Raw genomic sequence first — 14,753 nt, 5'->3', positions numbered from 1 at the left:
CATAGACATAATGTGAAATTCCAGAAACGTGGGAAAGACAAATTTCCTCAAATTTGAGTTCAAGTTAATTGAGAAAAGGGGTGGGGGGGGGTGTGGATTTTGCTTCTACCTCCTATTCCTCCCTTTGCTGTCCTTGTGGGCAGGGCTGCTGCCACAACCACTCAAGACCCCATAAAAACGTGCTCTGTTATGTCTTAAGAATTACTTGGTATCACTGTAAGAATCCAATTCTTTTTTAAAAATTTTAACTGGAGGCTAATTACTTTACAATATTGTAGTGCTTTTTGCCATACATTGACCTGAATCCAATTCTTATTTCAGGCACTTCGCCTGAGTAGCTCGGCCATGGGGAAGACCACCACAGGCCAGATAGTCAGCCTGCTGTCCAATGATGTCAACAAGTTTGACCAGGTAAGTTGCCCAAGGGAGTCTCTTCCATTTCCTGTCCTTTTTGCTGGGTTCAGTTTATTGGGATGCCAGGTGCCAGAGTCTGGCATCAGTTAGGATTCTTCTGGGAACATAAGACAAGGGTTCTCTTTATCCAATGCTCTTTTTTTCTGTGTGCAACTTAGATGTAATTTCTGCATGTTGTCTCTTAGATGAGAGTTTTGTTTTTCTAATAATAGGCAGTAAGCAGTGTTCTTGCTCAGCTTGGTTAGTATCCCTAGGGGTCCTCCTGGAGTGGTCCTTCTTGGCACGTGGTGTTGGTTTCCTGGACTGTCTTCCTTCTCCTCAGGATAATGAAGGCCTGGTGGGCAGGGGTTTTTCTTTCACCTGCACCTTGTTCAGTACTGCTGCATAAGGAGCCTGTGAGGAATACGCCAAGTGGGTAGTCCCCAGTCAGACACAGCCTACTCTTCCCTCCCCCACCCATGCTCTATTTTTATACTTACCTTATGAATAGATTATATTATCTGTGACTTTGTAGCTGTTGGTCAGATCTGTATTTCACAAGACCACTTCTCTTTCAATTATTCATTCATCAAAGATGAAGTAAGACTCCTTCTTAGTTTTAGGGATGAATACGATTTAGTTTTTACCTGGAGAAGTCACAGCCTGTCAGGGAGGTAAATACATAAATAATCACTGGAGAGAGTGGTAGGTACCATGATATAGGTTTCTTTTAGGTATTGGGGAGCCTTAGGAGAGACAGTGGCTGAATTTGGGGGCAGAGAGAGTTTGGGGATGCCTAAGCTCATCTAGAACCAGAGATCAAATTGCCAACATATGCTGGGTCATCAAAAAAGCAAGGGAGTTCCAGAAAAACATGTATTTCTGCTTTATTGACTATGCCAAAGCCTTTGACTGTGTGGATCACAATAAACTGTGGAAAATTCTGAAAGAGATAGGAATACCAGACCACCTGACCTGCCTCTTAAGAAATCTGTATGCAGGTCAGGAAGAAATAGTTAAAGCTGGACATGGAACAACAGACTGGTTCCAAATAGGAAAAGGAGTACATCAAGGCTGTATATTGTCACCCTGCTTATTTAACTTATATGAGTACATCATGAAAAATGCTGGGCTGGAGGAAGCACAGGCTGGAATCAAGATTGCTGGGAGAAATATCAATAACCTCAGGTATGCAGATGACACCACCCATATGACAGAAAGTGAAGAGGAACTAAAGAACCTCTTGATGAAAGTGAAAGAGGAGAGTGAAAAAGTTGTCTTAAAGCTCAACATTCAGAAAACTAAGATCATGGCATCTGGTCCCATCACTTCATGGCAAATAGATGGAGAAACAGAGACAAACTTTATTTTTGGGGGCTCCAAAATCACTGCAGATGGTGATTGCAGCCATGGAATTAAAAGACGTTTACTCCTCAGAAGAGAAGTTATGACTAACCTAGTTCAGTTCAGTTCAGTTCAGTTGCTCAGTTATGTCTGACTCTTTGCGACCCCATGAATCGCAGCACGCCAGGCCTTCCTGTCCATCACCAACTCCCGGAGTCTACCCAAACCCATGCCCATCGAGTCGGTGATGCCATCCAGTCATCTCATCCTCTGTCATCCCCTTCTCCTCCTGCCCCCAATCCCTCCCAGCATCAAGGTCTTTTCTAATGAGTCAACTCTTTGCATGAGGTGGCCAAAGTACTGGAGTTTCAGCTTCATCATCAGTCCTTCCAATGAGCACACAGGACTGATCTCCTTTAGGATGGACAGGTTGGATCTCCTTGCAGTCCAAGGGACTCTCAAGAGTCTTCTCCAACACCAGAGTGCAAAAGCATCAATTTTTCAGCACTCAGCTTTCTTCACAGTCCAACTCTCACATCCATACATGACCACTGGACTAACCTAGACAGCATATTAAAAAGCAGAGACATTACTTTGCCAACAAAGGTCTGGCTAGTCAAGGCTATGGTTTTTCTAGATGGTTGGATGGCATCACTGACTCGATGGACATGAGTTTGAGTAAACTCCAAGAGTTGGTGATGGACAGGGAGGCCTGGCATTCTGTGGTCCATGGGGTTGCAAAGAGGTGGACACGACTGAGTGACTGACCTGAACTGAACTGAAGCTCACCTGTGTGATGGGAAAAATTCAGATCTTCCTCCCAGTGGGTTGGGCTCTCCCTGCACATCTCTGAAGCTGGTCCTGTGCTGCCCTGGAACACCTTCATTTGGGGTGGATGGTTGGGTTTCTGCTTTAGCAGTTTTAAGACTCACTGAGATCATTTCAGTTTAGATTACTCTCTGTTCCTTCAGAGCAGATTGTTTCTACACTGTGTCCTTACTGGTTTTGTTTTTATGTAGTCCTAAGAAAGCTTTGTCTTTTTCTTTTAAGGTAACAATATTCTTGCACTTCCTGTGGGCAGGGCCACTACAGGCTATTGCAGTGACCGCCCTGCTCTGGATGCAAATAGGAATATCATGTCTTGCTGGGATGGCGGTTCTCATTATTCTTCTGCTTTTGCAAAGCTGCATCGGGAAGTTGTTTTCATCACTCCGGTAAGACAAATTCTGATTTAAAAAATAGGTGACATGTATCTGGTAACATCCACAGTTTGCACCATGCTTTCGTTCAAAAACAAAGCAAATGCCTTCAGTGATCTCTTCTTTGCGTGTGTTATAGACCTTTCAGGCTTATCCAGTCAAGGCTCCAGCTTTAAGATTAAGGCTGATTTTGAAGCAGGAAAGGTGACAGCATTCACTGGCTCCTCCTGGTAACTTATCTGAATAAGAAGAGTGTCCTTAAGCAGAACGTACCCATGTCCAAGTTATTTAAACATTATTAAAAATAGTAATCTTACAAGCCCATTTTTAGCTGTATATATTTTTGTTATTCTTGTGTTAGAGCCATTGTCAGGTATGTTCATGTTTCCATTAAATTATAATCACCCCAAGGGCAAGGCTGAACTTAATTATGTCTTTATAAAGCCCCACAGTCCCAGCAGCATAGGTGATAGAAAATTGCTGCTGCTGAAGGATCTAATTGTGATGAGTTAGACCTAAAGCAGTTCCCAGAGGGTTGGAGGTGGTCATTGTCCAGGTTATCAGGTGATGGAGGTAGTGTGCTATTTGAAGCACAATGAATTCTTTTGTGTGTCAGCCTGTGCCTTTATGCATGCTGTATTTCTCTTTTTGAATTTTCTTTCCTGTCTTTGCTGTAGAGAAGTGTTTCTTGTCCTTCAAGGCCCTGTTTCAATGCTACTGGGTTCCTGAAGCTTTTCTTGTCCATTTTTTCCAATGGAATTAACAGCCCCATCTTTCTGTTCCCCAGCACTTTACTCCTGCTTTATTATAGTCCTGCATAGACATTGTTTTCCTGTTAGAGTCATTGTCTTTCCATCTTCCCTACCCAACCACAACCTCCTTAAGCAGATGGTTTCTATCTGACTTATTTCAGATCTTCCTTAGCTGATGCTGCAAGTTCTCCAGGTTACTTCTTGGATTGAATAATGGCCTTCCTAATTGAAGTCTTTTTCCATTTGTACTTTGAGTAGGACCTACTTGTAGCTTTATTTTTTTATTAATTTTTATTGGAATATAACTGCTTTACCGTGTTGTATTCATTCCTACTGAGGACCCATCTGTGATGTCAGCACAGAAGAGCTGTAGGGAATCATCTGATGCCTGATCCCTCCCTGTGTCTCCTGCAGCTGCTGCTACAGAAAGTTGGGCTGTGGTCACTAAGGCTCATCTTTCACGTTTGTCCCCTCAGGAATAAGACTGCAGTTCTCACAGATGAAAGGATCAGGACCATGAGTGAAGTTATAACTGGCATCAGAATAATAAAAATGTATGCTTGGGAAAAGTCATTTATAGACCTTATTGCCAGATTGAGAAGGTAATTTTACATATATATATGTCATGCCATATTTTCATACTTTATTTCCTATACTGCTGAATGTTTTAGAAGTCTTGAAAAGTTTTCACATTAAGGTGAGCTTTAAACACTGTCAACTCCATCCTCCCAAATGGAGTGACAGTGGGGTTAAGTAGAACAGTAGATACCATTTTAACCTGTCATTTTAACATTTTTCATGTTCTTAAAGGAAAAAATATTTATACATCTTTATACAGAAATGAAATTCCAAATGTTGGTTACTGCAAATCCCAAATCAGCAATGGTTTAAGATGTTAGTATATGAAACTATGATGTTTAAACTGAAACTGTAATGTATATTAATGTAGCACAAATGGGAAGATTACAGAGATTGGGTGTACCTGTCTCAGGCCATACCTTATAAATCAATATTATTTATTCCAAACAAAGCCATTAAAATACTATTCTTTCTTTTTAGTTTAATTTTTAATTTTAAGTATAGTTGATTTACAGTGTTGTACCAATCTCTGCTGTACTGCAAAATTACTTAGTTATACACATATGTACTTCCTTTTTTTATATTCAAAATACTCTTCTTTTTACCTTGCTTTATGTTTGTAGATTTTTTCCATCTTACATTTAAATATTTGATTAATATTTATACTCTAGCACAAGATACTTAAAATTCTCTGCCCCCACCCTGTCACCTCTCACTTTGCACCTTTGTGGGGCCCCTCCCTCTGCTGGGAATATGCTCCCATCTTCCCTCTTCTCTGGCCTCTGCTAGCCCTGACTGACTCCAGCTTGTCTTCTCAGGGTCCATGTCCATGTGACTTGCCCTGACTTGTGTATCTGACCCTATACCTTGTGCTAGAGTATAAATATTCATCAGATATTTAAATGAAAAGGTGGAAAAAACCTACAAACATAAACAGGATTATATGCCTGTGCTCTGAGCTCCTGGTGGTGGCTAGGCTGTCTTCCTTTGTCTAATGTCTAGGTGTCTCACAATTTTGAGGTATTTATTCTTGTCCCCCACAAGTTCATGAGCTCCTGGAGGGGATGGGCTGTGTCTTTCTGTCATCAGAGAGGAGCCCAGCATAGGACCTGTGGCTCTGAATGCTTTCTGAATGAATGTTCAAACCCAGTCTGTTGTTCAGTCTATAAGTTGTGTCTGACTCTTTGAAACACCATGCAGTGCAGTATACCAGGCTTCCCTGTCCTTCACTATCTCAAACCCCGTCTGAATTACCCGAAATGTTTAAAAGTGTGACACTAAGCCTACTTTTAGTTGGGAGAGTGAAGTGGTGATAAAGTGTGTGGTCCTTGGGTCAGGACAGAGCCCCAGGTGTGCACTGTGTAGTGTCTCCATGACCTGAGGGATGATTTATCTTAATCTGTGTCCACTCCCTAGAAAGGGGCCACTCACACAGAGCACTGAATTCATGACTTGGATATTGATGCTTCTTTTAAAATTATTTCCTACTCTCCTTTCCAGGAAGGAAATTTCCAAGATTCTGAGAAGTTCCTACCTTAGGGGAATGAATTTGACATCATTTTTCACTGTAAGCAAAATCATGATTTTTGCCACTTTCATCACCAATGTGCTCCTTGACAATGTGATGGCAGCCAGCCAAGTGTTTACGGTGGTGACACTGTACGAGGCCCTGCGGTTTACAAGCACCCTCTACTTCCCCATGGCCATCGAGAAAGTGTCAGAGGCTGTCGTCTGCATCCAAAGAATCAAGGTTTGGTGACATAATTTTTTTAAGTTGTAGGTGAATTTTATGTAAAATGTCTCCTTTTATTTGGTCTCACTGTATACCAGTTAGGTGATATTTCACTCTCTCGCTGGTAAAGCTAGTAGTCATTCCAGACTGTCTTATGTACTCTCCTCTCTTTTTGATAGAGTCCATTATAAATATAGTAAGTTCCCTGCTCATTTATGGGTAGTAGTAGAGGTGGCATGGCTTCCCAGGTGGCTCAAGTGGTAAAGCCTCCACCTGCCAATTCAGGAGCCTCAGGAGATAGGGTTCAATCCTTGGGTGAGGAAGATGCCCTGGAGGAGGAAATGGCAAGCCACTCCAGTATTCTTGCCTAGGAAATCCCATGGTCAGAGGAGCCTGGCGGGCTATTGTCCGTGGGGTTGCAAAGAGCAGGACATGAATGAATGATGACTGAGCATTCATGGATGCACAGTGATGACTGCAGGGCAGTTAAAATGTCTAAAAGCAGGAGGAGCAAACAGATTGCATCTCCTGGGCTGACTCAACTGACTAGGTAGTCAGTGTACACAGTCCTGGGATGAATAGGATTCCTCTCAGGGATGGGAGGGTAAGAACTTGCTGAGAGTTCCCTACTCCTTGGGCAGGAAGAGTGGCCTTGGATTCACTTAGTTCTCTGTTTAAAAAAATTTTTTCCCCCTGTAGATGTTTTGTTTATTGATTTCTGAGCTTGCCTTTTGGATCTGCCTTTTCATCCCTGTCATCTTTTCTTTTACTGCTTATTCCTTTCTAGCTGGCCTCTTCCTTTCAAATTTGTGATTCCCGCAATACCCGCTGTCTCCTTTTCCTAACCAACTGTCCCTGAATTGCCAGGAGCAAGTAATTTACATCACCAAGGTATGGGCCTGGCATACAAGTGCCCAAGTATTCACGTCTAAAATGAAGATAAATTGGCTCTGCACAGAGCTGGCCTGAGCATGACCTTTAGTGCCTGGACTTTATAAAAAATCTAATTTGTTTTGTTCCTACTTCTCCAAGTGATGGATGGCCATTGATAGATCTCTAGTGAAGTTAGACTGCTCTGGTTGTGATTATTTTTTATTTGGGGTCTTGCTATAAAAGCTGAGATTTTTTTTTAAATTGGAGGATAATTGCTTTACAATGTTGTGTTGATTTCTGCCATACAACAGTGTGAATCAGCCATAAGTATACATATATCCCCTCTCTCTTGGACCTTCATCCCACCCCCCTGCCCACCCTCTCCCACCCCTCTAGGTTGTCATGGAGCACTGGGTTGAGCACCCTGTGTTATACAGCCATGTGTATTTTATGTATGGGGTAATGTATATGTTTCAATGCTACTCTGTCAATTTGTCTCACCCTCTCCTTCTTCAATGTCCATAAGTCTGTTCTCTTTGTGTCTCTATTTCTGCCCTACAAATAGATTCATCAGCACCATTTTTCTAGATTACATATATATGTGTTAATACATGGTATTTGTTTTTCTCTTTCTGATTTACTTCACTCTTTATAGCAGGCTCTAGGTTCATCTACCTCATCTACCTCAGTAGAACTGATTCAAATTAGTTCATCCATCCATCTATCTATGGACATGAGATTTGTGTGTGTGTGATGAAGTTTCTATACTATAAAAAATTATTACCCATAAAACGGACCAGTTATACAGGGTCAGGTCTGGTTCCCCAAGTTTATCATTCTTTTTAAAGCATTTTTTTAATTGGAGGAAAGTAAATGGCAATAGGATCATACATGCCAATAATTACCTTAAATGTAAATGTAAATGCTCCAGTCAAAAGACACAGACTGAGTGAATGGATATAAAAACAAGACCCTTATATATGATGTCTACAAGAGACCCACTTTAGACCTAGAGACACATACAGACTAAAAGTGAGGGGCTGGAAAAAGATATTCTTTCTGATGAGGGCTTCTAGTAACATTGGTTACGGATGGTCCATGAAGTTCAGTGAATTTTTTTTGTTTGTTTGTTTTTAAAGCTTTCACATCTTGAAATAAGACATTTAGGAATCTCCTTGGACTATAGTGATATTCTTAGTGATACAGTGACCTGTCCGTACGAAAGCATCATACAAGTGTTGTGCTGCTGTGGTTTTGTTCTTGCTGCTGCCACAGCCACTGTCTTTGATCACTGTCAGGGCTTGCTATGTGGTCTGGGATCTCTTAAAGCATTTACATGTCATCTCATTTAATCCTGATAGCAATTGAATGGGATTAGTCTTAGTGTCCTCACTTTGCAGATAAAGAAGCAGGTTCCTGTATCAGGTGAAATAGCTCACCCATCTTTACATAGCTTGTAAATGACAGAACTAGGATTCTGTCCAAAGACTGGTGTCTTAACCACTGTTACATTATTGCCTTCTTAGTACCTTCTGGCATGTGAATTATCTCATTGAGTATAGTTTTCATCATTTAGTCTTATCCTGAAGACTTTCCAAGGTTCCCTGTTTCTTGCAGAATCAAAATTTAAACCCTAGGCTCCACTGGTCACTCTGTTTCCCAACCAAAAGACCCTGATGCTGGGAAAGAGTGAAGGCAAAAGGAGAAGGGGTCAGCAGAGGTTGAGATGGTTAGATAGTATCAATGACTCAATAGCCATGAATTTGATAAACTCTGAGAGACAGTGGAGGACAGAGGAGCCTGTTGTGCTGCAGTTCATGGGGTCATGAAAAGTTGGACATGACTTAGTGACTGAACAAAAACAATATGACCTACCACTCTGACAGTGGGGTGGGGGAAGGAGGGGTGCCTCTGTGACCTGCATATTCACCCCCATTTTGGGGTCTTGGCTCACTCTGTTTGGCCCCCTGGGTTGCATTCTCTTCTGTCCTTGATTTAAGCAAATGCTGCTGAGCCTCTAGCAGCCCCATGACCCTCCCCCAGGACTTTCGTTCACGCTGATCTAGGGCTTCCATCTATGTGCACAGCCAGTCCTGCACTGTGCAGCCTTGTGTCAGGTGGGGTGATGCTGACTCCCCAGGAGTGTTCTGAGCCCCAGGACAGCAGATTGTGTCTGGTGGTTCTTTAGTGTAGTGCCCGATCCATGCTGGACACATCATGGGCATCAAATAAATGCTGGATTGACTGAGACAACAGTTACAGGAAATGGTTGGGACCTCACAGAGGCCCAGGGTGGCCCAAACTGCTCTAGAAGCTGGAGAAATGCAGATGTAGGGAACATATGGGGGTTAGGCATTCCTGGAACATTGAACTTTGGGGAGGGAATCTCAACCCAAGGGAGCTGGATCTTATCTAGAGTGGGACTAGATCTGAATCTTCCCTTTGTTCTATGGGTCTGTCTGTGTATCAAACCAGTCCAACTGGACTTGGTGGACCTGCTGTCTAAAGAGAGGGGTTGTGCCCTGTCCAGCCTGATGTTCATGTAGACTCTGCTGGCCTGGCTCCTGGTCTGGGCTCTCGGGTATTATAGATAATTAGAAACAGTCTTACTTGGCTAACAAAGTTAATCTGACTGTCTTGCTGGCCATCATGATATAAAAGAAGGTTATTACCATGAGGCTTTATGGAAAAATGCATCTCTAGTCCAAAAGTAATCTTGAGACAGAATTCCCTTTTCTTTGGAGTTGCTCAGTACTTTTTCTCTTAAGGCCTTTGACTAATTGGCTGAGGCCCACCCACATTATGGAGAATATCTGCTTTACTCAGAGTCTACTGATTTAAAAGCTGATCTCATCTGAAAATACTTTCATTGTAGTATGTGTTTGAGCAAGTGTCTGGGGGCTGCAGTTCAGCTAATTTGACATAAAATTAACCATCACACCCTCTCTAATCCCCATCTCTTGCTTTGAGCTCCTGGATGTGACTTGTCCTCGCTAAGCCATGTGTTTGTGGATTCCTTTCCCTGTCTGAACTCCAGACTTACCTAAAGAGCAGAAAAAGTGCCTCCTTCATCTTCACAGTCCTACCAAATAGCAGGTGCTCAGAAAATGTGCAACTGAAGGAACCACCCAGTTCCATCATGTCTGGGCTTCTGCAGATGCCTAAACATTAAGCACAGTTGTAGTGAAAAAGTGATAACTCTAATTCTATGATGGATGATGTGATAGACCACAGTGTAGCACGAAAGGGGTCCTGGAGAAGGTTTTTCAGGGAATTGGGCTCAAATATTTGGGTAGGATTTTTCATTCCTTTTCCACCAGCATGCATCTCAGCTGTCTCAGGCTTGAAATTCCTTCTCATGGAGTTGTGCACAGTAACATTAAAATTATGACCTGGGGACAACTGTGAATTTTCCTGGGGCTGACTTCATCAGGAGACTTTGGGTACTGTTGAAGGAAACACCTTAGATTTTGTGAAGAAACCTAAAATTTCCCTCAGGTCCATAAAGATTCTGGCAGGAAGGTGGCCTAGGAATTTAGAGTTCTGTTTGGCAGTAGTTGTGTTCAGTAAACACAGGACAAATATTTGCAGTTAAGAATGGTGAGAACTGTTGGTGTTAACGTGGCCATCTGCTCTGTGGTGGCTTGAAATAATTAGCAAAATATATTTTTTTTCTTTTAGATCATAGATCCTTTTTCAGCCCATGTAATTTCTACAACCTTTTAAAAGAATTAGTTCCTGGTTCATCAGAATCACCTGGAATGCTTATTAAACCTACAGGATCACACCTTAGAGTTTCTGATTCATTCAGTCTTACCTGGGGCCCAAAGTATGTATGTCTTTAGTCGATGTTCCTGTGTACCTGAAATATAGGCCACATCTTGGAAACATTATCACAGGTGTAGAAAATACACACACAAAACCAAAATGTACTTTGGCAAATATAAAAGAAGTCTCGATCATTTAAAAACTAAAATCAATTGAGAGGAAAACATGTCTTGGTAATTCTAGATGATTTTTGGGGCAAATTTGGAATTTATTCTTCCATTTCATTACTTAGTAACTGAGTACATATCTGAAACCTGACACAGGCTTGATGCATATATATCGTGGCAGGTAATCAAATGCAGAAGAATCTTTCCTGTTTAGAATTTATATTTTATCAAGTGGGTGCTTAATAAAGAGTCAAATAGTGAAACTCACTGTGGATGCACATCTGTTTGTTATTAGTCCTTGGAAGGAAAAGTTCAAGGTGCCGTGAGGTGCTTTGCAGAGTCACTGGTGCAGTTTTGGAGCTCGTGCTTCCTGGGAAGGCTGAGGAAGTTACCTGGAGAATTCTGTGTGTGGGGCTCGAGGAGGTGGGAGGCTGATGCTTTGCATTTTCCTGGGGATGGTCATGTGACAAAGGTTTTTAGTGCACGAAGGGGATCTGTGCTTTTGAGGAACCAAAAATATCTGAGACTGCAGAGTACAGAGTTAGAGGTCTGAGCAGGGGACTTTACAGGACCCTACAGGAAACATTAAGGTTTCTATCATCTCAGAGCTCAGCTTGCCTGCAGCCTGGGGAAAGGGGCAGGGAGGTGGGGTGGGGACCTAGAGTGGAGGCAGGGAGATATGTCAGGACAAGATGATGTGGTTTGGTTTAGGGTGAAATAGTCTTGGCCAGATTTGAGAGCCACTCAGGGCATGACTTGAGTTGGGTATGGGGTGAGGAAGGGGGTTCCAGCCGCTTTGGGTTTGGGGGTTGCAAATCACCTGGGTTCACTAAAATAAGGAATACTAGAAGAAGACCAAGTTTGGGGAGGAGAAAAGCTTGAACTTGGTTTTGAATTTCAGAAAGGCTGAAATACACTAGTGTTTTTTTATAAGACCCACCCCACTGGCAGGCCATTGGCCTGATTCTGACTCCTTTCCTAACATATACTAGGCAATAAATATAATTAGCTGATCAATGTTCAGATTTCTTCCTTTCCCTGCCACTCACTCCGATGTGTTAATGCCCAGTTAGAAGGTGAAAAGGGCAGCAGGGGTGGAAGAAAAGGTCAGCTGAGTTTACTGATTAGGTGGTCAGAACTGGGTGATATTTGACCACAGAGGGGCTGGAGGCATGGTGGGCATATAGAGTTTAGGACACAGTGTGGTGTTGAGCCCTGCCGTCCACTGCCTCCTGCAGCCTGGGATTCAGTAGACTGGATGGTTCATTATCCAGGGTTTCTACTCAGGACATATTTGGGAGCCCTAGGAAGGAAACCCACCACCCTTATCTACCTTGGAGGGAGTGCGGTGGTCCATCTCCATGGGCAGACCTACTTGTGGCTGCATAATATTGTGTCTTTCTTACACGTGCTTTTCACTTTCCTTTTTTACAAGTACAGAAAATGAATGATTTATTATGACCTTATAGGCCCAAGAACCTCCTCTATTTTTCTCTTAACAATGAACGGGTACCGAAGGTCTTGGCATTGAACAACTACAATAGGATTATAAATATCTTGTCTTGACTTTAAGACACGGAAAGTTTTAAGTGACTTTTACAGCTAGTAAAATCTGTCTCTCAGGTTATATTGTTCACAAAGCTGCTTAGGGTTTCCCCTACCAGCTACCGGGAAGTCAGACTTTTTGGCTGCAGTTCTGATGTTGATACTTTTCCCGCATGACCTGTTCTGGTCTGCACTTCATGGTTCTAATGGTTGTTTAATTTCAACTTCTTCATCAGCCTGAGTCCTGAAGAAAAATCCAGCCGGCACTTCTGGCTCCTTTACAAGCTGGTCATGTGCTGAGTGAAGTCTTATTTAACCCCTGGAAGATTGTGATTTTTGCCCTACTTAGACCAATTATTTGTGGACAACAGCTCAACAGATTTAATTCCTCACTTAGGGCATACTTTTTCTTTCTGTTTTTTTTTTTTTTTTTTTTTTTAAAGTGGGGACTTTCTATTCTACTGTGCACACTGAATATTGAGCTTTTTGTCTTGGTAGCATGCTTAAGCTGAAATTGGAATTTGATTCTCTCTGGACAATATGTATAACATTGCATATAATCTTTAGCTTGTTGCTGTGTTAGTTCAGACTATGTAAGGCTGTAGCCATGCAGTCAGTGGTTGGAATTATTTGAATCACCCTTACAGTTTGTTCCTTATCTTGCCTGATATCCATGATGGGCAAACTCTGTGCACATCTCAGTCTTAGTTGGAGTTGGGACTGTGTAAGTGTGAATGACATAGTGCCTCCCTTCTATGTGACTTATTATTTCTTTGGGAATTCAGAGGAAGGGGGGCAGTACCAGCCTGAATTCTCCTGAGATGGTTCCTAGGAGGAATTAGCGTTTGAGATGGGCTAAAAGAATGAGTGGGGTTAGTACTCAGGGTGTCCAGGCAGTGGCCATCTGGGGAGTTTGGACTGAGGTACTGATTGGTCTCTGGGGGTGTTAAGCACGGTGAACTCTCTCAGAGGTGCTGTAAATTGATCAGTAGGGAGTGGTGTTGGGGAGGGCTGGGGAAGGAACTAGCGAAAAAGTATCAGTATTGGAAATGACTAATAGCAAGTGAGAGTCTGGCATTATGTTGTTTCAAGAGGAAAGGAGAATTGGGAGAGGGATGAGCTATGGCAGAACAGAAAAGGTCTGGTACCTGGCTGATGATGGGTGAGGTGGTATGGAGAGAGAACTCCGGCTGCAGTGGTTGAGAGCCTGCAGAGGAGTCCTCAGACCACAGTCCGTCCATCCTACCTCCTGCTGGACATGGGCTCAGGGCGAGGAGGAGTAGCTGTGCCCAGTGCTAAGGTTCTCAGTAAGCCTGGATGAGAGGATAAGGGAATGATTAGTCAGTCTTTGAGAGAAATGCAAGGATTGTGTCTTCTTTTTCCTGCACAGAGGTAGGTTTTCACATTCAGTTTTTTACCAGTTGTTCTTTTGAAGTGTTAATAGAAGGTTGCAATCACATTTGTAGCTGTGGGCTGTGATAGATGAGGATGTCAAGTATTTGAAGGGTGTCTATGTTTACAGTAGTAGGTTACTATTCATGTGTTGTTTTCTTTCTCAAACATCTTCACCTGCTTATTTCAGTTGCCCCCTGTATTGGTTAGATTCACTTTGCCTGTTGGTCCTAGAATTACCCATGTTAAAGCTGCTGATACCAATAGCTTGTTTTTCCTTCATGAAAAATTCCTTGTAAGCCTCTGTATGGGTTTCTGGGGGCTGCCATAAGAAAGTACCACAAACCTGGTGGCTTAAAACCACAGAAATTTTTTTCCCCACAGTCCTGGTGGCTAGAAGTCTAGTCACCAGGGCACAACTCTGAATCTCATAAGAGAGAATACTTCCTTGCCTCTGTTAGCCTTGTAGTGGTTCTTGGGACTTGGTTTTATTCAGTTAAGTTGCATTGAATGGCTGCTAAGTGTTGTGAAAAGAGTAAGAAGTGGAAGGTAAGGCCATTCCTACTGTGGAGGAGAGAGGGCAGCGACTAAGGAGAAGAGACAGTGATTGTGAAAAGATGCTTCTAAAATAATTTTTAAGAGATAGAAACTTAATAAGAGTACTTCATTTTTTGAACAATGACTTATGCGATAGTTAATGAAAAGCAATAATATTGATATGCATGAGGAGAAAAGCAGAGTGTACTTAAGTGCCCAGGTCATGACGCAAACAGGCAGAACTGGGATTTTCACTGGTCTTGTGTTTCTGGCCTGCCCTGTGCCACCTGATTCCTGAAGGCCTGGGAATGGCTTTCCTTTCTGTGTTCCTAGCAATGTCACATGGCGGTTGGCACATAGTGGGACTCAGTAAATATTTATGAAATCAGTTCTTACCAACTCCCCTGTTTGTTGTTAGTAACTAAAAGTTAAACAATAAAAACGTCCATGTTCTAAATGTGCTGGAGTTCGG

At 42.4% G+C, this 14,753-nt stretch overlaps 1 protein-coding gene across 1 annotated transcript in view; it reads left to right on the top strand.

Annotated features, from left to right (window-relative positions):
* The window catches only part of LOC133049659 (ATP-binding cassette sub-family C member 4-like), a 204,609-nt gene that overhangs the window by 31,886 nt on the left and 157,970 nt on the right, over positions 1-14,753 (top strand). Inside the window, exons 5-8 of the mRNA XM_061133820.1 lie at positions 322-411; positions 2,788-2,951; positions 4,165-4,290; positions 5,768-6,017. Coding sequence (XP_060989803.1) covers positions 322-411; positions 2,788-2,951; positions 4,165-4,290; positions 5,768-6,017 — 630 coding nt within the window. The remainder of the gene's footprint in view (positions 1-321; positions 412-2,787; positions 2,952-4,164; positions 4,291-5,767; positions 6,018-14,753) is intronic.

Source organism: Dama dama, chromosome 30 (assembly GCF_033118175.1).
Source record: "Dama dama isolate Ldn47 chromosome 30, ASM3311817v1, whole genome shotgun sequence".
Lineage (NCBI taxonomy): Eukaryota > Metazoa > Chordata > Mammalia > Artiodactyla > Cervidae > Dama > Dama dama.
Note: the sequence above shows the minus strand (reverse complement) of the source record. Positions and strands in the feature narration are given on the sequence as shown.